Raw genomic sequence first — 26,357 nt, 5'->3', positions numbered from 1 at the left:
TGGGACTGGTTTAGCACACTGGGCTAAAGCGCTGGCTTTTAAAGCAGACCGAGGCAGGCCAGCAGCACGGTTCACTTCCCGTACCAGCCTCCCCAAACAGGTGGTGGAATGTGGCAACTAGGGGCTTTTCACAGTAACTTCATTGAAGCCTACTTGTGACAGCAAGCAATTTAGTGGGCAGCACGGTAGCATTGTGGATAGCACAACTGCTTCACAGCTCCAGGGTCCCAGGTTCGATTCCGGCTTGGGTCACTCTGTGCGGAGTCTGCACATCCTCCCTGTGTGTGCATGGGTTTCCTCCGGGTGCTCCGGTTTCCTCCCACAGTCCAAAGATGTGCAGGTTAGGTGGATTGGCCATGCTAAATTGCCCTTAGCGTCCAAAATTGCCTTTAGTGCTGGGTGGGGTTACTGGGTTATGGGGGTAGGGTGGAGGTGTTGACCTTGGGTAGGATGCTCTTTCCAAGAGCCGGTGCAGACTCGATGGGCCGAATGGCCTCCTTCTGCACTGTAAATTCTATGATCTAAGTAGGTTATCAGGCCCTGGGGATTTATTGGCCTTCAATCCCATCAATTTCCCCAACACTATTTATCTACTGATATTGATCACCTTCAGTTTCTCCCTACGTTCTGCAATATTTCTGCTATCTTATTTGTATCCTCATTTGTGAAGACAGAACCAAAGATTGTATTTAGTTGCTCAGCCATTTCTTTCTTCCCTATTATAAATTCCCCTGTTTCTGACTGTAAAGGACGTACAACTATCTTCACCAATCTTTTTCTCTTCACGCACCTACAGAAACTTTTAGCCAGTTCCTACGTTCCCTGCAAGCTTACTCTCATACTCTATTTTCTCCTTATTAAATCAATCCCTTGGTCCTCCTTTGCTGAATTCTAAACAGCCCCCAATCCTCACGTCTGTTGTTTCCTTGGCCAATTTGTAGCCTTGGATCTAATACTAATTTCCCTTGTAAGCCATGGTTTGCCACCTTTCCAGTTTTACTTTTTTGCCAGACAGAATAAACAATTGTTGCAGTTTCCCATGCGCTCCTTGAATGTTTGCCATTGCCTATCCACCGTCATCCCTTTAAGTAACGTTTCCCCATCCATCATAAAGTCAGAGATGTTTACAGCATGGAAACAGGCCCTTCAGCTCAGCTTGTCCATGCCGCCCAGTTTCTATCACAAAGTTAGTCCAATTTGCCTGTATTTGGCCCATATCCCTCTCTACCCACTCTTCCCATGTAATTGTCTAACTGCTTTTTAAAAGACAAAATTGTACCCATCTCTACCACTGCCTCTGGCAGCCCGTTCCGGATACCCACCACCCTGTGTGAAGAAATTTCCCCTCTGGTCTTTTGTCTCTCTTCCCCTCTCACCTTAAATCTATGTCCTCTAGTTCTAGACTCCTCTACCTTTGGGAAAAGATGTCGACTATCTACGCACCTCATTATTTTATAGACCTCTATAAGATCATCGCTAAGCCTCTACGCTCCAGGGAGCCAACTCGGGTCTCATATCACCGTAGTTTAAGATTCAGCATCCTAGTCTCAAAATCAACTACGTCACTCTCCAACTTGATGAAAAATTCCATCATATTATTATGGTCATTTATCCCAACTAGATTGCAAATGATTCCTTTCCCTTTACTCAGCACCCAGTTTGGGATGGCCTGTTCTCCAGTTGGTTCCACAACATATTAGTCCAGAAAACCATCGCGTGCACATTCCAGGAAATCCTCCTCTATGGTATTGTATGATTTCATAGAATCATAGAAGTCCGATAGTGCAGGAGGGCATTCAACCCATTGAGTCTGCACCAACCCCTCGAATGAGCACGTCACCCATGTCCACTCTGTCCTACCCAGAACCTAACCTGCACATATCTGGACACTAAGGCTCTAATTTCATGTTCTTTTTTTATTTATTTATTTTTAAAAAATTAAATTTAGAATACCCAATTAATTTTTATCCAATTAAGGGGCAATTTAGCGTGGCCAATCCACCTACCCTGCACATTTTTGGGTTGTGGGGGTGAAACCCACGCAAACACGAAGAGAATGTGCAAACTCCACACGGACAGTGACCCAGAGCCGGGATCGAACCTGGGACCTTGGCGCCGTGAGGCATCAGAGCTAACCCACTGCACCACCGTGCTGCCCTAATTGCATGTTCAATGCCATCCCCAACATCACCACTACAGTTTGGGGGTCTATATGCAACCACACTAATGATTTTGTATCTTCGTTCTACTCATAGATTCCACATTGTCGGAGCCACTCCTGTACAGTAGTCCCCCTTTATAACGCTGGTGTTGGGGTCCCGCGTTGTATCCGAGCCGCAGATATCCATGATGGGGGTTTTAAATTTATTTAAAAATCTATGCTAGCGCTTCCCATTGTGAGTCTACGGGGGGGGCGGGAGGAGAGGTCAGACCCCCGTAGACTCACAATGGGAAGCGCTAGCATAGATTTTAAAATAAATTTAAAACCCCCATCGTGGATCCAATTAAAATTTCAGCGGCCGGCTCACTTTGATCCGGAGAAGGAAGCTGCTCTCACTGAAATTGACACTGCCGGCTGCTCTCTCCCTCCAATCCAACTTTTAAGTTTTAATGTTTCTGATTGGAGGGGGAGAGCAGCCGGCAGTGTCAATTTCTTTTTTTTTTCCTCCGGCTTGCCCCCTCTCCCCCCACATCCTCCAACTAGACCCCTCTCACCCCACACCCTCCAACTCGCTCCTCTCCCCCTCAACACCCTCCGGCTCGCCCCCTCTCGCCCCACACCCTCCGGCTCGCTCCCTCTCCCCCACACCCTCCTGCTCTCCCCCACAGCGTCCAGCTCGCCCCCTCTCCCCCACACCCTCCTGCTCTCCCCCACAGCGCCCAGCTCGCCCCCTGTCCCCCCACACCCTCCGGCTCACCCCCTCCCCACACCCTCGGGCTCACCCCCTCCCCCCCTCTCCTCCCCCGTCCCCCAACACCCGCAGGTCCACCCTCTCTCCCCCACACCCACGGGGGGGGGGGTCTCCCCCACACCCACGGGGGGGGGGGTCTCCCCCACACCCACGGGGGGGGGGTCTCCCCCACACCCACAGGGGGGGGGGTCTCCCCCACACCCACAGGGGGGGGGGGGTCTCCCCCACACCCACAGGGGGGGGGGTCTCCCCCACACCCACAGGGGGGGGGGTCTCCCCCACACCCACAGGGGGGGGGTCTCCCCCACACCCACAGGGGGGGGGTCTCCCCCACACCCACAGGGGGGGGGTCTCCCCCACACCCACAGGGGGGGGGGTCTCCCCCACACCCACAGGGGGGGGGTCTCCCCCACACCCACAGGGGGGGGGTCCTCCCCCACACCCACAGGGGGGGGGGTCCTCCCCCACACCCACAGGGGGGGGGGGTCTCCCCCACACCCACAGGGGGGGGGGGTCTCCCCCACACCCACAGGGGGGGGGGGGTCTCCCCCACACCCACAGGGGGGGGGGGTCTCCCCCACACCCACAGGGGGGGGGGGTCTCCCCCACACCCACAGGGGGGGGGGGTCTCCCCCCCCCCCACAGGGGGGGGGGGGTCCCCCCCACACCCACAGGGGGGGGGGTCTCCCCCACACCCACAGGGGGGGGGGGTCCCCCCCACACCCACAGGGGGGGGGGGCCCCCCCCACACCCACAGGGGGGGGGGTCTCCCCCACACCCACAGGGGGGGGGGTCTCCCCCACACCCACAGGGGGGGGGTCTCCCCCACACCCACAGGGGGGGGGTCTCCCCCACACCCACAGGGGGGGGGTCTCCCCCACACCCACAGGGGGGGGTCTCCCCCACACCCACAGGGGGGTCTCCCCCACACCCGCTCCCCCCCAACACCCGCCCCCCTCCTCTCCCCCCCCCCAACACCCGCCCCCCCCTCTTCTCCCCCCCACACCCGCTCCCCCCAACACCCCCCCCCCCCAACACCCGCCCCCCTCTTCTCCCCCCCCCAACACCCGCCCCCCTCTTCTCCCCCCAACACCCGCCCCCCCACTTCTCCCCCCCCAAACACCCGTCCCCCCTCTTCTCCCCCCCCCAACACCCGCCCCCCCTCTTCTCCCTCCCCCCCAACCCCGCCCCCCCTCTTCTCCCTCCCCCCCAACACCCGCCCCCCCTCTTCTCCCCCCCCAACACCCGCCCCCCCTCTTCTCCCCCCCAACACCCGCCCCCCCCCTTCTCCCCCCCCCAACACCCGCCCCCCTCTTCTCTCCCCCCCCCCAACACCCGCCCCCCCTCTTCTCCCCCCCCCCCAACACCCGCCCCCCTCTTCTCCCCCCGCCCAACACCCGCCCCCCCTCTTCTCCCCCCCCAACACCCGCCCCCCCCCTCTTCTCCCCCCCCCTTCTCCCCCCCCCAACACCCGCCCCCCCCTCTTCTCCCCCCCCAACACCCGCCCCCCCTCTTCTCCCCCCCCTCTTCTCCCCCCCCAACACACGCCCCCCCTCTTCTCCCCCCCCTACACCCACCCCCCCTCTTCTCCCCCCCCCAACACCCGCCCCCCCTCTTCTCCCCCCCCAACACCCGCCCCCCCTCTTCTCCCCCCCCAACACCCGCCCCCCCCTCTTCTCCCCCCCCCAACACCCGCCCCCCCCTCTTCTCCCCCCCAACACCCGACCCCCCTCTTCTCCCCCCCCCCCCAACACCCGCCCCCCCTCTTCTCCCCCCCCAACACCCGCCCCCCCCTCTTCTCCCCCCCCCAACACCCGCCCCCCCTCTTCTCCCCCCCCAACACCTGCCCCCCCCTCTTCTCCCCCCCCCAACACCCGCCCCCCCCTCTTCTCCCCCCCCCAACACCCGCCCCCCCTCTTCTCCCCCCCCAACACCCGCCCCCCCTCTTCTCCCCAACACCCGCCCCCCCTCTTCTCCCCCCCCCAACACCCGCCCCCCTCTTCTCCCCCCCCCAACACCCGCCCCCGTCTTCTCCCCCCCCCCAACACCCGCCCCCCGTCTTCTCTCCCCCCCCCCCAACACCCGCCCCCCCCTCTTCTCCCCCCCCCCCAACACCCGCCCCCCCTCTTCTCCCCCCCCACTTCTCCCCCCCCTCGGCAGTGTCAATTTCAGCGGCCGGCTGATTGTTTCAGTGAGAGAGCAGCTTCCCTCTCCGGATCAAAGTGAGCCGGCCGCTGAAATTGACACTGCCGGCTGCTCTCTCCCTCCAATCCAACTTTTAAGTTTTAATGTTTCTGATTGGAGGGAGAGAGCAGCCGGCAGTGTCAATTTCAGCGGCCGGCTCACTTTGATCCAGAGAGGGAAGCTGCTCTCTCACTGAAGCAATCAGCCGGCCGCTGAAATTGACACAACTGACAGTTGGGGTCCATAAGCCCCCCCGCGGTACATCGCGAACCGCGGTTTCTCCTCACGGTTATTTCCTCTTTCACCAACAATGCAACTTTTTCCTTTTTGTCTGTCCTTCCTGAAAAGCCCAGAGTGTTCAACTCCCACCCCTGGTCACCCTGCAGACATGTCTCCGTAATCCTGACTATATAGTGTCCGATTACATCTATTTGTGCAATCAATTCAACAGCTTTACTGCGATGCTGGAAACCTCCTTGAATGCACCGCTCGCTCAGACATCGTCTCTTTAACATTACTTGTCCCATTCCCTCTATTTTTCACTGTCGCCCTGTTTGAATGTGGCCCGTGGTTTCTCTACCCATTACTTTTCTTATTTTCTTTCTGTCTCCCCAACCGCGCCCCCCCCCCCCCCACTCCCCGATTCCCCCTTATGGCTCTTTGTATAGGTTCCCACCCCCAGCCACTCGAGCATATACCTCAGTCCCAGCCCTGCCCAGGTACAACCCGTCCCGTTTGTACAGGTCCCACCTCCCCCAGAGCCGGTCTCAATGCCACAGAAAGCTGAAACCACCCCCCTCTCAATATCGCTTCAGCACGTGGCACCGAGATCAGTACCTTGGAGGTTCAACTTCTCAAATTTCTTCCCAACTCCCTATATTCTGCTTTAATGACCTCTCTCCTATGTCTGAAAAGCGAATGCAATGTTGTCATTTATCTCAAGAGGGTTGGAATATAAAAGCAGCGATGTGCTACTGAGCCTTTATAAGGCTCTGGTTAGGCCCCATTTGGAGTACTGTGTCCAGTTTTGGGCCCTCCATCTCAGGAAGGACATACTGGCACTGGAGCGTGTCCAGCGGAGATTCACACGGATGATCCCTGGAATGGCGGGTCTAACATATGATGAACGGCTGAGGATCCTGGGATTGTATTCATTGGAGTTTAGAAGGTTAAGGGGAGATCTAATAGAAACTTACAAGATAATACATGGCTTAGAAAGGGTGGACGCAAAGAAACTGTTTCCGTTAGGCGAGGAGACGAGGACCCGTGGGCACAGCCTTAGAATTAGAGGGGGTAAATTCAGAACAGAAATGCGGAGACATTTCTTCAGCCAGAGAGTGGTGGGCCTGTGGAATTCATTGCCGCGGACTGCAGTGGAGGCCGGAACGCTAAATGGCTTCAAGGCAGAGATAGATAAATTCTTGATGTCGCGAGGAATTAAGGGCTACGGGGAGAATGCTGGTAAGTTGAAATGCCCATCAGCCATGATTGAATGGCGGAGCGGACTCGATGGGCCGAATGGCCTTACTTCCACTCCTATGTCTTATGGTCTTATGGACCAACGTGTACCACGGCCACCGGGTGTTCACCCTCCACCTCCAGGATGTCCAGTAACTGCTCTGAGGCATCATAGATATCATCGAATTTACAGTGCAGGAGGCCATCCGGCCCATCTGGTCTGCACCGGCCCTTGGAAAGAGCACCCCACCCAAGCCCACACCTCCACCCTATCCCCACCTAACCTTTTTGGACCTGATGGGCAATTTAGCATGATCAATACACCTGACCTGCACATCTTTGGACTGTGGGAGGAAACCGGAGCACCCGGAGGAAATACACACAGCCAATGGGAAAAAGTGTAGTGACCCAAGCCGGCAATCAAACCTGGGACCCTGGAGCTGTGAAGCAACAGAGCTAACCACTGTGCCACCGTGCCACCCTTGACGCTAACACTAGGGAAGCAACAGCCATCTTGGGAGTGTCTTTTGCGGCCACAGAAACATCTATCTATTCCATTCACAATCAAATCCCCTTGAACTATTGCATTCCCTCATTTGTTACTCCTCCCCTCTGCAGCAGAACCAACCGTGATGCAACGTGTTTGGTTGCTGCTGCTTTTCCTGGAGAGGTAATTCCCCTCAACAGTGGTTGATCTGCAGGGGTATGGCCTCACGAGGTTCCTGCGATGCCTGCCTAGCCTTTTGCTCTGGCTGGTGGCCATCCATTCCCTTCTTGCCTTTGGAGTCTGAGCTCTATATATGCGATCCATGATACTCCCTGCCTCACAAATGCACCAGTGTCCCCGGTTACAACTCCAGCTCGGAAACCTGGGCTTACAAAAGCAGCAGCTGAAGACCCTTCCTGCACATACGTTGGGCCCCGGCACTGGAAGTGTTCCTTGCTACCCACATGGGAGCACGAGGAGAAAACCAAGGCTTCGAGCTCTCATGCCATGACTTAACCTTTGGAAGATGCTGGATATCAGATTATACCCAATTCTCTAGGGCCTTTCTTTCCTTGACCTCGTTACCTTGTAGCCCTAAATAAACCACATAAAGACCTTTCAAACTATATGGGATGAAAGTCATAAATACGTACCTGACCTTACCCACTAATTACCAATCAGCTGTATCCCTTGGAGGCTCTACTGCTGCAGCAGGGCACAACCACTCTCTGAAGATTGAAGTTAGAAAGCAAAGAGAAAAAGCAACATCTCTTTCCACTCTGCACAGAATTCCCACTCTGTTCCAAATTCCCGATACCCACACTCACTCTGCCTGTGTCTCACTCCAGATGTGGTTTCTCCCACTGCTCGTGGGCAAAGCTCACTGAGTGCACTTCCAAGCTCCTTTCTTAAATAGAGCTACGGTGAGCTGAGATGACTCATGTATCAGTGTAAAAGTAATCAATACAAGGAGATTTAATCTCCTTTAACTTGCTGTTAGAAAAAGAGTTTCCTCCGCCTTAAAATTCAGCTTAAAAAGAGAGGAGGTGAGACTAGTAATCCTGAGGCCCCGGGTAACATTCTGCAAATCAGGGTTCAAATCCCAACATAGCAGATGAAATTTGGAATTAAAAGACTTGTGATGGTCATGAAACCATTGTAGATTGTCGTAAAAATCTATCTGGTTCACTAATGTCCTTTAGGGAAGGAAATCTGCCATCCTTACCTAGCCTGGCCTACATGTGACTCAGACCCAGTCTCTGAAATGCTCTCGCAAGCCACTCAGTTGTATAAAATTGCAGCAAGCCTACAGAAAGGAATAAAACTGGACGGAAAACCTGGCAGCGGCCGAGGTACTGGAAATGACAACACCAATCCCATCCCTGTTGACCTTGCAACGGCCTCTTTACTAACACCTGGGCGTTTTCCCAAAATAGGAGGGGGCTGCCTCACAGACTAGTCAAGCAACAGCTTGATATAGTTACATTGACAAAATCATACCGTACAAAGTCCCTAACGTTACTATCACCATCCCGGACTCACCAGCAGGACAGACCCAGCAGAGTGGCGGCAGTGATATATCGTCGGGAGGGTGATGCCCTTGGGAGTCCTCAACATCGACTCGGGACTCCACAAAGTCCCATGGCTTCAGGTCAAACATGGGCTGATTACCACATCCTGCCCCCCCCCCCCCCACCCCCCCCCCCCCACTCCCTTCACCACCCCCATGGGTGAATGAATGATGGCCCAGCCAGAGAAGCTCCCTTGAACTGCACTTACGTCTTTTCATACTCCAAAGAAACATTGCATGTAAGAATGTAAGCATCTTCTACTCTTTTCTTCATATCTGGATGACGAGCACCGTGATCCAACACCAATCCTTTCACCAGGCTACAAAATTCAAAAAGAAATAACCATGAAAGGAAAACATTTGGCAATACATCAATCAATGGAGCCTGTTCATTTTAATTTCCAGTGCCGATAGCACTTTTAAACCTGCAGCCTTCTGACAGACACACAAGGACAGAAATCACTCATGGGGCGCCCAGCGGTGTAAAATGTTCCCAACTCTCGCTCGGTCAAATTTATTTGCAATACGTTTTTATTGGTTTTGCATCAACTTGTACAACATTGCTGGAATAAATATAAATACAATAAACGGTCCAAAGAAAAACACAGAACAAAACATAACGAAAACGGGGAAACAAAGTGTTCTAGAAACAGATAGTCTTACTTCAGTGGTCGCTACGTTAATGGAAAGGGTCCTGAGAAATGGGATTAATGACCATTTGGAAAGATGCAGCTTAATCCGGGATAGTCAACACAGGTTCGTGAAGAATCTGATTTGCCTCACAAATTTGATTGAATTCTTTGAGGAGGTAACAAAGTGTGTTCATGAAGGTAGAGTAGTTGATGTTGTATACATGGATTTCAGTAAGGCGTTTGAGAAGGTTCCCCATGGTCGACTCATGAAGAAAGGGCCTCACGGTAGCATAGTGGTTAGCATCAATGCTTCACAGCTCCAGGGTCCCAGGTTCGATTCCCGGCTGGGTCACTGTCTGTGTGGAGTCTGCACGTCCTCCCAGTGTGTGCGTGGGTTTCCTCCGGGTGCTCCGGTTTCCTCCCACAGTCCAAAGATGTGCGGGTTAGGTGGATTGGCCATGCTAAATTGCCCGTAGTGTAAGGTTAATGGGGGGATTGTTGGGTTACGGGTATACGGGTTACGTGGGTTTAAAGTAGGGTGATCATTGCTCGGCACAACATCGAGGGCCGAAGGGCCTGTTCTGTGCTGTTCTATGTTTTAAAGTAAGGAGGTGTGGGATAGAGAGAAATTTGGCCAATTGGATAAGTGACTGGCTATCACATAGAAGACAGAACATGGAAAATTTTCAGACTGGAGACCAGTTACCAGCGGTGTACCACAGGGATCAGTGCTGGGTCCTCTGCTATTTGTGATTTTGATAAATGACTTGGAGGAGAGGGCTGAAGGATGGCTCAGTAAATTTTCAGATAACACCAAGCTTGGTGGAGTAGTGGATGAGGTGGAGGGCTGCATTAGGCTGCAAAGAGACACTGATAGGATGCAGAGCTGGGCCGAAAAAAAGCAGATGGAGTTTAACCCTGATAAGTGCGAGGTGATTCATTTTGGTAGGACAAATCTAAATGCGGATTAGAGGGTCAACGGCAGGGTTTGAGGAATGTGGATGAGCAATCTTGGGGTTCATGTCCACAAATCTCTGAAGGTTGCCACTCAAGTGGATAGATCCGTGAAGGCCTATAATATGTTAGCGTTTATTAACAGGGGGCTTGAGTTTAAGAGCTGTGGGGTTATGCTGCAACTGTACAGGTCCAGGTCCCTGGTGAGACCACATTTGGAGTATTGTGTGCAATTCTGCTCACCTCATTATAGGAAGGATGTGGAAGCATTGGAAAGGTTGCAAAGGGGATTTGCCAGGATGCTGCCTGGATTGGAGGGGAGGTCTTATGAGGAAGGGTTGAGGGAGCTAGGGCTTTTCTCATTGGAACGAATGAGGATGAGAGGCGACTTAATAGAAGTTTCTCAGAAGATGAGGGGGATAGATAGAGTGGATATTCAGAAACTCTATCCTCGGGTGGATGTAGCTGTTACAAGGGGGCATAACTATAAGGTTCGGGGTGGGAGATATAGGAGGGATGGCCGAGGAAGGTTCTTTACTCAGAGAGTGGTTAGGGTGTGGAATGTTCTGCCTGCTGTGATAGTGGAGTCGGACACTTTAGGAACTTTCAAGCAGGTATTGGATAGGCACATGGAGCACACCAGAATGACAGGGAGTGGGGGAGCTTGATCTTCGTTTCGGACAAAGCTCGGCACAACATCGAGGGTTGAAGGGTCCGTTCTGTGCTGTTCTATGTTCCAGCAGTCGCCCATGTTGATGCAGTCAGTCACCCAAGGCCAGGAATTGAACCTGGGACCCTGGAGTGGTGAAGCAAAAGTGCTAACCACTGTGCTAACGTGCCATGATGTAAAGGCAAAATAGAGTGTCGACTTATAAACTTTGCTAATGTCGTTCATCTCAACTCAAACGGCGTAAAGTGGAAGGCTGCCTGTACGGCCAAATGTTTATTTGAAAGACAAGATTACGAAGGGGCTTGGCCAGGTAGGTGAAAGACTGTTTCCTCTGATGGTAGAAATTTCCAATGGCAGGACACAGCTAAGGGGTCGCCCATGGTCATCAAGTCTTTTGACTTCGGTTCCCAGAGAGCAGTGGAAGATATTAAAGGCTGAGTTCGGTCAGCTGATGAGGTGTTTTTCACGCATTGGCGCAGACTTGATGGGCTGAAGGACCTCTTCCGCAGTTATTATTCTGTGATTCTGAGTTAGACAGACTTTTGAGCGACAAGGGAATCGAGGGTTACTGGCAGGTGGGAAGCAGCGTAAAAGCAGAATCGAGGCCACAGGCAGATCAACCATGGGTTCAGTTGGAGTGGAAGTCAGCTTCATGACCTAAGCAAGGCAGGGGGATTTCACAGACTTTCTGTACCTTGAAAAAGTTAAATACCCGCTCAGAGGTTCGATTGGGAGCTTTTACATAACATGGCAGCCATTTGTCATGTATTTTAAAGAACTGGTCACTGTCAAAAGCTGGGGGGGGGGGGGAAATCTTTTAGAGACATATAAAATCATGAAGGGAATTGAAAGGATAGATGCAGGGAGGTCGTTTCCACTGGCAGATGAAAGCAAAACTAGGGGGCACAGCCTCAAAATAAGAGGAAATGGATTTAGGACTGAGCTTAGGAGGAACTTCTTCATCCAAAGGGTAGTGAATCTATGGAATTCCCTGCCCAGTGAAGCAGTTGAGGCTCCTTCATTAAATGTTTGCAAGATAAAGATAGATTTTTTTTGAAGAATAAAGGGATTAAGGGTTATGGCGTTCGGGCCGGAAAGTGGAGCAGAGTCCAAAAAAGATCAGCCGTGATCTCATTGAATGGCGGAGCAGGCTCGAGGGGCCAGATGGCCTACTCCTGCTCCTAGTTCTTATGTTTTTATGATCTTATTGGAAGAGGAATAAGCTCAAGGGGCCAAATGTTCTGCTTATTGACTGCGCAGTATCCTTATTTTTCAGCAACATATGCAAAATGGGCCTCTACTGTGATTATTATTCTGTGATTAACAGTGAAAAATCAGAAACTATCTTTCAATAATGAACAAAGAACAAAGAAAATTACAGCACAGGAACAGGCCCTTCGGCGCTCCCAGCCTGCGCCGATCCAGATCCTTTATCTAAAGCTGTCGCCTATTTTCCAAGGATCTGCTTCCCTCTGTTCCCTCCCCTATATCATATATCTGTCTAGATGCATCTTAAATGATGCTATCGTGCCGCCTGTACCACCTCCGCTGATAAAGCGTTCCAGGTACCCACCACCCTCTGCGTAAAAAAACTTTCCACGCACATCTCCCTTAAACTTTCCCCCTCACCTTGAAATCGTTACCCCTTGTAATTGACACCCCCACGCTTGGAAAAAGCTTGTTGCTATCCACCCTGTCCATACCTCAATTTTGTAGACCTCCATCAGGTCCTCTCTCAACCTCCGTCTTTCCAACGAAAACAATCCTAATCTACTCAACCTTTCTTCATAGCTAGCACCCTCCATACCAGGCAACATCCTGGCGAATCTCCTCTGCACCCTCTCTAAAGCATCCACATCCTTCTGGTAATGTGGCGACCAGAACTGCATGCAGTTTTCCAAACGTGGCCGAACCAAAGTCATATATAACTGTAACATGACCTGCCGACTCTTGTACTCAATACCCAATCCGATAAAGGCAAGCATGCTGTCTGCCTTCTTGACCACTCTATCGACCTGTGTTGCCACCTTCAGGGTACATACATACATACAATTTACAGTGCAGGAGGCCGCCATTCGGCCCATCGAGTCTGCACCAGCTCCTGGAAAGAGCACCCGACTCAGGGTTAACACCTCCACCCTATCCCCATAACCCAGTAACCCCACCCAACACTAAGGGCAATTTTGGACACTAAGGGCAATTTTTCATGGCCAATCCACCTAACCTGCACATCTTTGGACTGTGGGAGGAAACCGGAGCACCCGGAGGAAACCCACGCACACGGGGTGGATGTGCAGACTCCGCACAGACAGTGACCCAAGCCGGAATCGAACCTGGGACCCTGGAGCTGTTAAGCGATTGTGCTATCCACAATGCTACCGTGCTGCCCCTACAATGGACCTGAACTCCCAGATCTCTCTCTACATCAATTTTCACCAGGACTCTTTCGTTGACCGTATAGTCCACTCTTGAATTTGATCTTCCAAAATGCATCACCTCGCATTTGCCTGGATTGAACTCCATCTGCCATTTCTCTGCCCAACTCTCCTATCTACCTATATTTTGCTGTATTCTCTGACAGTCCTCCTCGCTATCTGCAACTCCATCAATCTTAGCATCATCTGCAAACTTGCTAATCAGACCACCTCTACCATCGTCCAGATCATTTATGTATATCACAAACAACAGTGGTCCGAGCACAGATCCCTGTGGAACACCACTAGTCACCTTTCTCCATTTTGAGACACTCCCTTCCACCACTACTCTCTGTCTCCTGTTGCCCAGCCAGTTCTTTATCCATCTAGCTAGTACATCCTGAACCCCATGCGACTTCACTTTTGCCATCAACCTGCCATGGGAAACCTTATCAAACACCTTACTGAAGTCCATGTATATGACATCTACAGCCCTTCCCTCATCAATTAACTTTGTCACTTCCTCAAAGAATTCTATTAGGTTGGTAAGACATGACCTTCCCTGCACAAAACCATGCTGCCTATCACTGATAAGTCTATTTTCTTCCAGATGTGAATAGATCCTATCCCTCAGTATCTTCTCCAACAGTTTGCCAACCACAGGTCTATAATTCCCTGGATTATCCCTGCGACCCTTCTTAAACAAAGGGACAACAATAGCAATTCTCCAGTCCTCCAGGACCTCACCCGTGCTCAAGGATGCTGCAAAGATATCTGTTAAGGCCCCAGCTATTTCGTCCCTCGCCTCCCTCAGTAACCTGGGATCGATCCCATCCGGACCTGGGGACTTGTCCACCTTAATGCCTTTTAGAATACCCAAAATTTCCCCCTTCCGTATGACAACTTGACCTAGAGTATTTAAACATCCATCCCGAGCCTCAACATCCGTCACGTCCCTCTCCTTGGTGAATACCAATACAAAGTACTCATTAAGAATCTCACTCATCTCCTCTGACGCCACGCGTAAATTCCCTCTTTTGTCTTTGAGTGGGCCAATCCTTTCTCTTGTTACCCTCTTGCTCCTTACATACGAATAAAAGGCTTTGGGATTTTCCTTAACCCTGTTAGCCAAATGGGGCCAATAAAATGAAACAATCCAACCTGCGGGACTTCAAAGCGATGCTGCTGTTTACAAACCTTAAAATTCACTCCAAACACCCCACTAGCAGAAGAGCACCAGGAAAGCATTTACTCAAAATGACCAGCGAGAAACAAACCTATTCCATGTTCAATTGAGCTAAACTTTGCTGTTTAAATTTGCTGCGGATTTGAGCAAGTTGATCATCGAAGCTGGGCAGCATGAGGCGCAGTGGTTAACACTGGGACTAGGGCGCCGAGGAGCCGGGTGCGAATCCCGGCCCTGGGTCACTGTCCGTGTGCAGTTTGCACATTCTCCCCATGTCTGCGTGGGTTTCACCCCCACAACCCAAAGATGTGCAGTTTAGGTGGATTTGCCACGCTAAATTTCCCCTTAATTGGGAAAATAAATAAATAACTGGGTACTCCTTTTTTTTTTGTCCCTAACTATCGACTGGTGGGTTATGATAGACGATTCTGCCACTCACAGTTCCATTAGCTGGTGCTTACTTTGTGTCACTCTCGGTTTTGTGCTTCATCTCCATAATCTCAACCATGAAGAGATCAATGGGTTCATTTGGATTCTTCACTGCCAGCACAGCATCGACTACAGCCTGCAAGCAATCAAACCTAGTATGGTTAGATGCTCATTTCCCATGACAAGTTGCGTTGTTCTCTCACCACAATAGTTTCCAGCAGAAAACCTTTACATAAAATGTAACATGATAGAAACAGTTCCAGCTTTTTAAATAGAGTCATAGAGTCCACACAGTGCAGGTGGCCATTTGGCCCATTGAGTCTCCACTGGCCCTCCGGAAGAGTACCGACCCAGGCCCACACCCCTCCCTATCCCCATTCAAACCTTTGAACACTAAGGGGCAATTTAACACGGCCAATCCACCTAACCTGCACATGTTTAGACTGTGGGAGGAAAGCCATGCAGAAACAGGGAGAAAGTACAAACTCTACTGATTTGTACTCCAGGAGATAGCGTTGTTGGAGTTAGAACATAGAACAGTACAGCACAGAACAGGCCCTTCGGCCCTCGATGTTGTGCCGAGCAATGATCACCCTACTCAAACCCACGTATCCACCCTATACCCGTAACCCAACAACCCCCCCCCCCCTTAACCTTACTCTTTAGGACACTACGGGCAATTTAGCATGGCCAATCCACCTAACCCGCACATCTTTGGACTGTGGAAGGAAACCGGAGCACCCGGAGGAAACCCACGCACACACAGGGAGGACGTGCAGACTCCACACAGACAGTGACCCAGCCGGTAATCGAACCTGGGACCCTGGAGCTGTGAAGCATTTATGCTAACCACCATGCTACCGTGCTGCCCTATAGTTCACGAAGTTGAGGGTAGTGCAGTACTGAGGAAGGTACCAAGGTCATAAGAGTGGACCTGCAGGCATGAAGGTGGTTTGACATGTGTCTACTTCAATGCGAGGAGCATCAGGAATAAGATTGGTGAGCTTGAAGCATGGATTGGAACCTGGGACTTCGATGTTGTGGCCATTACAGAGACGTGGATAGACGGGGGCAGGAATGGCTGTTGGAGGTTCCGGGGTTAAGATGTTTCAGTAAATTTGGGAAGGTGGTAAAAGAGGTGGAGGAGTAGCATTGTTAACAACGATAGTATAATGGCGGCAGAAAGACAGTTTGAGGAGTATCTGTCTACCGAGGCAGTATGGGCTGAAGTTAGAAATAGGAAAGGAGCGGTCACTTTGTTAGGAGCTTTCTATAGGCCCCCAAAGAGTAACAGATGTGGAGGAAATTATTGCAATGCAGATTTTGGACAGGTGCGATAGTCACAGGGTAGTTGTCATGGGTGACTTTAACTTTCCAAATATTGATTGGAACCACTATAATTCGAAGTTTGGATGGGGCTGTTTTTATCCAGTGTGTGCAGGAAGGTTTCCTCACACAATATGTGGACAGAACGACAAGGGTAATGAACCGAGCCAAATGCTAGATTTGGTTGTGGGCGAGCACTTTGGAAATAGTGACCACAATTCGGTGGCTTTCACTATTGCAATGGAGGGGGATAGGAACATGCAGCAGCGCAAGGTTTATAACTGGGGAAAGGGTAATTACGATGCAATTAGACAAGAATTGGGGAGCATAAGATGGAAACATGAACTGTCAGGGATAGGCACAATTGAGATGTGGAGCTTGTTCAAAGAGCAAATACTGCGTGTCGTTGATACGCATGTCCCTGCCAGGCGGGAGGAAATGGTCGAGTGAGGGAACCATGGTTTACAAAAGAGGTTGAATGTCTTGTCAAGAGGAAGAAGGGGGCTTATGTAAGGATGTGGCTGGTTTAGCACAGGGCTAAATCACCAGCTTTTAAAAGCAGACCAAGGCAGGCCAGCAGCACTGTTCAATTCCCGTACCAGCCTCCCAAACAGGTGCCGGAAAGTAGCGACTGGGGGATTTTCACAGTAACTTCATTTGAAGCCTACTTGTGACAATAAGCGATTTTCATTCATTTCATAAGAAAACAATGTTCAGTTAGGGCACTTGAGGGATACCAGATAGCTAAGAAGGAGCTCAAGAAAGGGCTTAGGAGAGTTAGGAGGGGGCATGAGAAGTCCTTGGCGCTTAGGATCAAGGAAAACCCCAGGGCTTTTTACACTTGTGAGGAATAAAAGAATGTCCAAGGTGATATTTAGGGCCGGTCAAGGACAGTCGTGGGAACGTGTGCATGGAGTCAGAAGAAATAGGAGGGGCCCTAATGAATACTTTTCTTCAGTGTTCACAAAGGAGAGGGGCCATGTTGAGGAGGATAGTGCGATACAGGCTGGTAGGCTGGATGAGGTAGATATTTGGAAGGAAGATGTGTTAGAAATTGAGAAGCCCGAGGACTGATCAGTCCCCTGGGCCTGATGGGATAGAACATAGAACAGTAGAGCACAGAACAGGCCCTTCGGCCCTCAATGTTGCGCCGAGCCATGATCACCCTACTCAAACCCACGTATCCACCCTATACCCGTAACCCAACAACCCCCCACTTAACCTTACTTTTATTAGGACAACTACGGGCAATTTAGCATGGCCAATCCACCTAACCTGCACATCTTTGGACTGTGGGAGGAAACCGGAGCACCAGGAGGAAACCCACGCACACAGGGGGAGTATATCCTAGGATTCTTTGGGAGGCGAGGGATGAGATTACAGAGCCTTTTGGTTTGATCTTCATGTCCTCACTGTCTACAGGAATAGTGCAAGACTGGAGAGAGGCGAATGTTGTCCCCTTGTTCAAGAAAGGGAATAGGTATAACCCTGGGAATTATAGGCCGATTAGTCTCACTTCGGTCATCGGTAAATTATTGGAAAGGGTCCTGAGGGATAGGATTTATGATCATTTGGAAAGATACTGCTTATTCCAGGATAGTCAGCAAGGATTTGTGAGGGGTAAGTCTTCCCTCACAAGTTTGATTGTATACTTTGAGGAGGTAACCAAGTACATAGATGAAGGTAGAGCAGTTGATGTTGTATACATGGATTTTAGTTAAGGCGTTTGATGAGGTGCCCCATGGCCGGCTCATGCAGAAAGTAAGGAGGCATGGCATAGAGGGAAATTTGGCCGATTGGATCAGTAACTGCCTATCACATAGAAGACCGAGGGTGGTGGGAGATGGTAAATTTTTATCCTGGAGTACAGTCACCAGTGGTGCACCACAGGGATCAGTGCTGGGTCCTCTGCTATTTGTGATTTTTATCAATGACTTGGAAGATAGAGTTGAAGGTTTTGTTCGTAAATTTGCTGATGACACCAAGATTGGTGGAGTCGTGGATAATGTGAAGGGCTGTTGTAGGCTGCAAAGACATTGATAGGATGCAGAGCTGGGCTGAAAAGTGGCAGATGGAGTTTAACCCTGATAAGTGCGAGGTGATTCATTTTGGTAGGACAAATCTAAATGCGGATTAGAGGGTCAACGGCAGGGTTTGAGGAATGTGGATGAGCAATCTTGGGGTTCATGTCCACAAATCTCTGAAGGTTGCCACTCAAGTGGATAGATCCGTGAAGGCCTATAATATGTTAGCGTTTATTAACAGGGGGCTTGAGTTTAAGAGCTGTGGGGTTATGATGCAACTGTACAGGTCCCTGGTGAGACCACATTTGGAGTATTGTGTGCAATTCTGCTCACCTCATTATAGGAAGGATGTGGAAGCATTGGAAAGGTTGCAAAGGGGATTTGCCAGGATTGGAGGGGAGGTCTTATGAGGAAAGGTTGAGGGAGCTAGGGCTTTTCTCATTGGAGCTAAGGAGGATGGGACTTAATTGAGGTGTATAAGATGATGCGAAGGTTAGATAGAGTGGACGTTCAGCGACTTTTTCCTCAGGTAGATATAGCTGTAACAAGGGGGCATAACTATAATGTTCATGGTGGAAGATATTGGAGGGATGTCAGAGGCATGTTCTTTACTCAAGTGGTTGGGGCGTGGAACACACGCCTAGCTATGGTAGTGGAGTCGGACACTTCAGGAACTTTCAAGTGGTTATTGCATAGGCATATGAAGTGCACTAGAATGATTGGGAGTAGGTTGATTTGATCTTAGTTTCAGACTAGTTCGGCACAACATCGTGGGCCGAAGGGCCTGTACTGTGCTGTACAGTTCTATGTTCTACATAGACGGTTATCAGAGGCCAGAATTCAACCTCGGTCCCTGGCGTATGTCACATTTTAATATAAATCCAGAATAATTCCAAGATCCATATTCATTACAGAAGCATGTTGAAGATGTCATATTGTTCTTTCCACCTGCGGTGGTGCTGTGCAAGCTCCAAGAGGGATATAATTCATCTGTCATCGGGTCAGAGAGGTTTCCAGCATGAAAACAGGCCCTTCGGCCCAGCTTGTCCATGCCGCCCAGTTTTTAACCACTGAGCTTGTCCCAATTGCCCGCATTTGGCCCATACCCCTCTGTACCCTGCTTTCCCATATTACTGTCTAAATGCTTTTTGAAACACAAAATTGTACCCACCTCCACTACTGCCTCTAGCACCTCGTTCCAGACACTCCCCAACCTGTCTGAAAAATTGCCCCTCTGGACCCTTTTGTATCTCTTCCCTCTCACCTTAAACCAATGTCCTCTAGTTCTGGACCCCTCTACCTTTGGGAAAAGATGTTGACTATTTCCCTCATCTATGCCTGTCATTATTTTATAGACCTCTCGGAGATCACCCCTAAGCCTACTTGACAAACGTAGTCAGTTGTCACATGAGGGTGACCACTGCAATTTGTATTTGGAGAAAATAGTTGAATTTGTTACAGATTTGCAATGCCCATATGTATAAAAACTTGTATTCACTTTTTGAATGTTGCTGCGACAGGACAGAGCACCAATTTCATCAAGTGAAGATGTTCTAGCATGATGTCTGGCTGCCTTAGCTACAGAAGAGCCAATGCAGAATTCAGTCATGCACAGTAACACTTGCTGACTTGCCAATATGCACCGAGGAAAGGAAGGATATGAAGGACTTAGCTTTGATATGGCAATAGCAACCTCCAAAATAGTAAGATATGCAAAAAGAGACGCTGCACTAAAAACCAAGAGGAACAAATTTCAAATTGTAATGGAGAGGGATAGGTGCGTGCAACCGGGTAAGGTTTACAATTGGGGGAAGGGTAAATACAAAGCTGTCAGACAGGAATTGAAGTGCATAAGTTGGGAAAATAGGCTGCCAGGGAAGGACACTAGTGAAATGTGGATCTTGTTCAAGGAACAGGTACTGTGTGTCTTTATATGCATGTCCCTGTCAGGCAGGGAAGAGATGGTCAAGTGAGGGAACCATGGTTGACAAGAGAGGTTGAATGTCTTGTTAAGAGGAAGAAGTATGTACGGCTGAGGAAACAAGGTTCAGACAGGGCACTGAAAGGATACAAGATAGCCAGGAAGGAACTGAAGAAAAGGATTAGGAGAGCTAAGAGAGGGCATGAAAAATCTTTGGCGGATAGGATCAAGGAACACCAAGGCCTTTTACACATGTGGGAAATACGAGAATGACTAGAGCGAGGGTAGGTCCGATCAAGGACAGTAGCGGGAGATTGTGCATCGAGTCTGAAGAGATAGCAGAGGTCTTGAACGAGTACTTTTCTTCAGTGTTTACAAACGAGAGGGGCCATATTATTGGAGAGGACAGTGTGAAACAGACTGGTAAGCTCGAGGAGATACTTGTTAGGAAGGAAGATGTGTCGGGCGTTTTGAAAAACTTGAGGATAGACAAGTCCCCCAGGCCTGACGGGATAGACCCAAGGATTCTATGGGAAGCAAGAAATGAAATTCCAGAGCCATTTACAATGATCTTTTCGTGCTCACTGTCACCAGGGGTGGTACCAGGGGATTGGAGAGTGGCGAATGTCGTGCCCCTGTTCGAAAAAGGGAATAGGGATAACCCTGGGAATCACAGGCCAGTTAGTCTTACTTCGGTGGTAGGCAAAGTAATGGAAAGGGTACTGAGGGATAGGATTTCTGAGCATCTGGAAAGACACTGCTTGATTAGGGATAGTCAGCACGGATTTGTGAGGGGTAAATCTTGCCTTACAAGTCTTATTGACTTCTTTGAGGAGGTGACCAAGCATGTGGATGAAGGTAAAGCAGTGGATGTAGTTAGTGTACATGGATTTTAGTAAAGCATTTGATAAGGTTCCCCATGGTAGGCTTATGCAGAAAGTAAGGAGGCATGGGATAATGGGAAATTTGGCCAGTTGGATAACAAACTGGCTAACTGAAAGAAGTGGTGGTGGATGGCAAATATTCAGCCTGGAGCCCAGTTACCAGTGGCGTACCACAGGGATCAGTTCTGGGTCCTCTGCTGTTTGTGATTTTCATTAATGACTTGGATGAGGGAGTTGAAGGGTGGGTCAGTAAATTTGCAGATGATACAAAGATTGGTGGAGCTGTGGATAGTGAGGAGGGCTGTTGTCGGCTGAAAAGAGACATAGGTAGGATGCAGAGCTGGGCTGAGAAATGGCAGATGGAGTTTAACACTGAAAAGTGTGAGGTTGTCCATTTTGGAAGGACAAATATGAATGCGAAATACAGGGTTAACGGTAGGGTTCTTGGCAATGTGGAGGAGCAGAGAGATCTTGGGGTCTATGTTCATAGATCTTTCAAAGTTGCCACTCAAGTGGATAGAGCTGTGAAGAAGGCCTATGATGTGCTCGCGTTCATTAGCAGAAGGATTGAATTTAAGAGCCGTGAGGTGATGATGCAGTTGTACAAAACCTTGGTCAGGCCACATTTGGAGTACTGTGTGCAGTTCTGGTCGCCTCATTTTACGAAGGATGTGGAAGCTTTGGAAAATGTGCAATGGACATTTACCAGGATGTTGCCTGGAATGGAGAGTAGGTCTTACGAGGAAAGGTTGGGGGGGCTAGGCTTTTGCTCATTAGAACAGAGAAGGATGAGGGGGCGACCTGATAGAGGTTTATAGGATGATCAGGGGAATAGATAAGAGTAGACAGTCAGAGACTTTTTCCCCGGGTGGAACAAACCATTACAAGGGGACATAAAACATCACAGCGCAGTACGGGCCCTTCGGCCCTCGATGTTGCGCCGACCATAAATTGAAGGCGAATGGTGGAAGATAATGGGGGGATGTCAGAGGTAGGTTCTTTACCCAGAGAGTAGTGGGGGCATGGAATGCACTGCCTGTGGGAGTAGTTGAGTCATTAGGGACCTTCAAGCGGCTATTGGATAGGTACGTGGATTATGGTAGAATAATGGAGTGTAGATTAATTTGTTCTTAAGGGCAGCACGGTAGCATTGTGGATAGCACAATTGCTTCACAGCTCCAGGGTCCCAGGTTCGATTTTGGCTTGGGTCATTGTCTGTGTGGAGTCTGCACATCCTCCCCGTCTGTGCGTGGGTTTCCTCTGGGTGCTCCCGTTTCCTCCCACAGCCCAAAGATGTGCAGGTTGGGTGGATTGGCCAAGGTAAATTGCCCTTGTGTCCAAAATTCTATGATAATGTATGATTAACCTAGGTCAAAAGTTTGGCACATCGTGGGCCGAAAGGCCTGTTCTGTGCTGTATTTCCCTATGAATCTATGAAATGCATAAATACCTCTGTTAAGACATCTGCCAATTCTCTGTGCACCTTTGTGCGCAATGATGTACTCGCAACATTCAGAAGAGTGTCTCTGTCCATCTCTTTGGTTATTTTCACCTGCTCCAAAATCTCAAGGGCCTTTACTTTAGCTGCTTCAAACCCTTCAGTCACAATCCTGGGATGCAAACCCTGAAGAGAAAAAGCACATCACACCTAAAAATTAAATTCGCAGAGTATTTTGCTGAGCAAATTACATCCTGGTGCAATTTGAAAACTCTTGATCGTTAAGGACTAGTCCCTCCCTCCCCATCTCAAGCCTCCTGTAACTTAAGAGTTCATTATGAAACTAAGGTCTGAAAATATAAACAATGACACGAGGTATGACGAGCAACTAATCGATGGGCAGCACGGTAGCATTGTGGATAGCACAATGGCTTCACAGCTCCAGGGTCCCAGGTTCGATTCCGGCTTGGGTCACTGTCTGTGAGGAGTCTGCACATCCTCCCAGTGTGTGGGTGGGTTTCCTCCGGGTACTCCGGTTTCCTCCCACAGTCCAAAGATGTACAGGTTAGGTGGATTGGCCATGATAAATTGCCCTGAGTGTCCAAAATTGCCCTTAGTGTTGGGTGGGGGTGTTGACCTTGGGTAGGGTGCTCTTTCCAAGAGCTGGTGCAGACTCGATGGGCTGAATGGCCTCCTTCTGCACTGTAAATTCTATGATCTATTCTGTGATGGTGGACTGGGAAAATACAGTAAAGAAATGGTAGGCAGGCAAAGGTTGCCATTTAAAGTAGTACTTCCTGGCTTCCAACAAATACACCTCACATAAACCCAACAGGAAAGGCGAATTAACCGGGGCTAACAAATGAAGTTAAAGATTGCATCAGTTTGAGGCAGCACGGTGGAGCAATTGTTAACATTGCTGCCTCATGGCGTAGAGCAGTGCTACTCAAAGTGTGGTACGCGTACCGGCACCGGTACGCGAGCCATCGTCTGCCGGTACGTGGAGCGTTTCCAGAAAAGAGACAGTAGTGATATTCAACGCCACGCGAGACTGCCGGTCCCTGGCACATTGAAAAAAAAACTGCCGGTCCGCCACATCAGATAGTTTGAGATGCACTGGCGTAGAGGACCCGGGTTCGTCCCGGCCCTGGGTCACTGTCGGTGTGGAGTTTGCACATTCTCCCAGTGTCTGCACGAGTTTCTCCCCACAACCCAAAAGGATGTGCATATGTTGTGCTAAATTGCCCCTTAATTTGGAAAAAAAAGAATTGCAGTGGTTGGCCTTCACTGAGGAAGATAAGGAAAAGCTCCCAGAACTTGCAAAAATGAGGAATTGAAATAAATTAATAAAGAGTGTACACAAAACATTAATTGCATTGAAAGTTCATAAATTCCCTGGACCGAAGATGTGCAGAATAGGTGGATTGGCCATGCTAAATTGCCCCTTAATTGGAAAAAAGTAAATTCCCTGGGCCTGAAGAACGATGTTGCAGTGTTAAAGGAGGTGGCTAAAATTGTGGTTATTTTTCAAAATTCTACAGATTCTAAATAGGTTCCTGCAGACTGGAAAGTAGCAAATGTAACCCAACTATTTAAGTCACGAGTTTTAAACTCCATAGTGGGAGGGGCAACGGATCAAATTTGGGAAGACGTAAGATGTAAGATTTGTGTACTCATCCCTTTCTGACAGGGTCTGTTTTTCAATTCGATGGGCGGCTCGGTGACACATCGCCAGGGACACGGTTCAGTTCCAGTCATGGGTCACTGTCTTTGTGGAGTACGCACTTCCTCAAGGAAGTGGTAAATCAAGGCAAAAGAAGGTGTTATTACAGGAAATCACAGAATCGCGATAGCACAGAAGGTAGCCTTTCACTCAAGTCTGCACCAACCTACCGTGGCCTAATCCCCTGTCACCCAACCCGCTGTCCTAACCCCGTAACCCCATCTAACCCCTGGACAGAGTAATTTAGTGTGGTCAGTCCACTTAACATGCACATCCACATCTTTAGACTGTGGTAGGAAACCGGAAAACAGGGAGGAAGTGCGTACTCCACAAAGACAGTGACCCATGACTGGAACTGAACCGGGTCCCTGGCGATGTGTCACCGAGCCGCCCATCGAATTGAAAAACAGACCCCGTCAGAAAGGGATGAGTACACAAATCTTACATATTCTCACAGGGTGTGACAGGATAGATGGATGTATCTCCTAGCTGGTGAGTCTAGAAACAGGGGCCACAAGGTGCAGGCCTGAGGTCCTGACAGGGGGGGGATGGCGAGAGGAGGTTTCATCTGGTCGGAGACCTCGAACTAGGAGTCAGTGTTCAAAAATATGGGGTCACGCATTAAAGACAGGTGAGGATAATTTTGTCTCTCAAGAAGGTAGTGTGTCTCTGGAACTCTTCCTCAAAAGGCAGTGGAAGCAGAGTCTTTTTAAGGCAGAGGCAGATCTATCAGGGATAGGCAGATCAGTAATGGGTAACAATGTTGAATTGAGGTTACAATCAGAACAGCCATGATCTTATTGACTGGGGAAGCAGGCTCGAGGGGCCGAGTGACATCATCCTGCTCCTAATTTGAATGACTGGAGAGTGGCGAATGTTGTTCCTCTGTTCAAGAAAGGGAATAGGAACGACCCTGGTAATTTTAGGCCGGTTTGTCATACTTCGGTGGTCAGTACGTTAATGGAAAAGGTCCTGGGGGATAGGATTAATTACCATTAATCCCCCTCAGGCGTCCTGAATCTCCATCTCGGAGTCGGAGTCCGCTGCCTGTGTCATTTTGGCGTCTCTATCTCCACGCAATTCTGCAACGACCTGCACAGGCTTAGAGTGCAGCACCAGAGGAAGATTGTGAGGAATACTTTCCAGTGTCTGGTCTCTGTGGCCGGAGAAATTAGATCGGGGGTGGGGAATCTTTGGGAGAGAAGGTCTTCTGGACCGAACATGGTCTACATGCTTGTGCTGGAGACGACCCTGGGCTTGCACCTGGTCAGATATAGGGCCCGTTCGGCGAAAGGTAACGGCAGGGAGCCACTGGGCACCACCAGCAAAATTCCGAACGAACACTGGGTCACCGGGCGCAAACTGCCGAATTTGCCGATGCCGAGACAAACCATGTCCCTGCCATTCTTGAGTGCGCCGACCTTTTTCACCAATGTCCGAGAAAACCATGCTAAGGCGAGTGTGACGTCTCCGGCCCATTAGGAGTTCCGCGGGAGCTAACCCCCGTCACCGCATGTGGTGTGGTCCACAATGAAAACAAAAAACGAGCCAGTCTCGTATCCATAGACCCGGAAGATTGCTTCTTTAGGCCTCGTTTGAATGTCTACACTGCGTGCTCTGCCAACGCATTGGAAGCCGGGTGGTATGGAGCCGTGCAGATTTGGCGTATGCCGATCATCTTCATGAACCTCGCAAACTCCTCACTTGTGAACGGAGTGCCGTTGTCGTGACCAGCACCTTGGGGAGGCAAATGCGTACTGAAAGATAAACGCATCTTCTTGATTGTTGCGAAGGACGTTGTGCCTACCATCTTATGCACCTCTAACCATTTAGACTGGGCATCGATTAATAGAAGCAACATGGATCCTTGAAAAGGGCCAGCGAAATCCGTATGCAAGCGTGCCCAAGGCCTGGCCATTCCCAGTGGGGCACGGCCGGCCGAAGCTTCTGATGCTCCTGGCAAATGGAGCAGTTTTGGGCCACCTTCTCAATGTCGGTGTCGAGGCCTGGCCACCAGACATAACTCATGGGCCAACCTTTTCATTTTCATTAAGTCCCTTAGTATCAGCTCCTGTCCTTTTTCCGGGACAATCACGCGTCCCCCACAAGAGGATACCGTCTTCCACGCTAAATTCTGACAGCTTG

General features: G+C 50.0%; 1 protein-coding gene and 1 non-coding gene across 2 annotated transcripts in view; both read right to left on the bottom strand.

Moving 5' to 3' along the window:
• Positions 1 to 26,357, bottom strand: part of cct6a (chaperonin containing TCP1, subunit 6A (zeta 1)) — a 117,243-nt gene that overhangs the window by 73,906 nt on the left and 16,980 nt on the right. Inside the window, exons 3-5 of the mRNA XM_038784071.1 lie at positions 22,502 to 22,675; positions 14,929 to 15,032; positions 8,821 to 8,931 (exon numbers count right to left, since the gene is read on the bottom strand). Coding sequence (XP_038639999.1) covers positions 8,821 to 8,931; positions 14,929 to 15,032; positions 22,502 to 22,675 — 389 coding nt within the window. The remainder of the gene's footprint in view (positions 1 to 8,820; positions 8,932 to 14,928; positions 15,033 to 22,501; positions 22,676 to 26,357) is intronic.
• Positions 19,733 to 19,857, bottom strand: LOC119956963. Its single transcript, XR_005458723.1, has one exon. It is a non-coding gene; the product is annotated as a small nucleolar RNA SNORA15 (small nucleolar RNA).

The sequence above is a fragment of the Scyliorhinus canicula genome, chromosome 24, assembly GCF_902713615.1.
Source record: "Scyliorhinus canicula chromosome 24, sScyCan1.1, whole genome shotgun sequence".
NCBI lineage: Eukaryota > Metazoa > Chordata > Chondrichthyes > Carcharhiniformes > Scyliorhinidae > Scyliorhinus > Scyliorhinus canicula.
The sequence above is the reverse complement of the archived record's forward strand: the minus strand, read 5'-3'. Positions and strand labels throughout refer to the sequence as shown.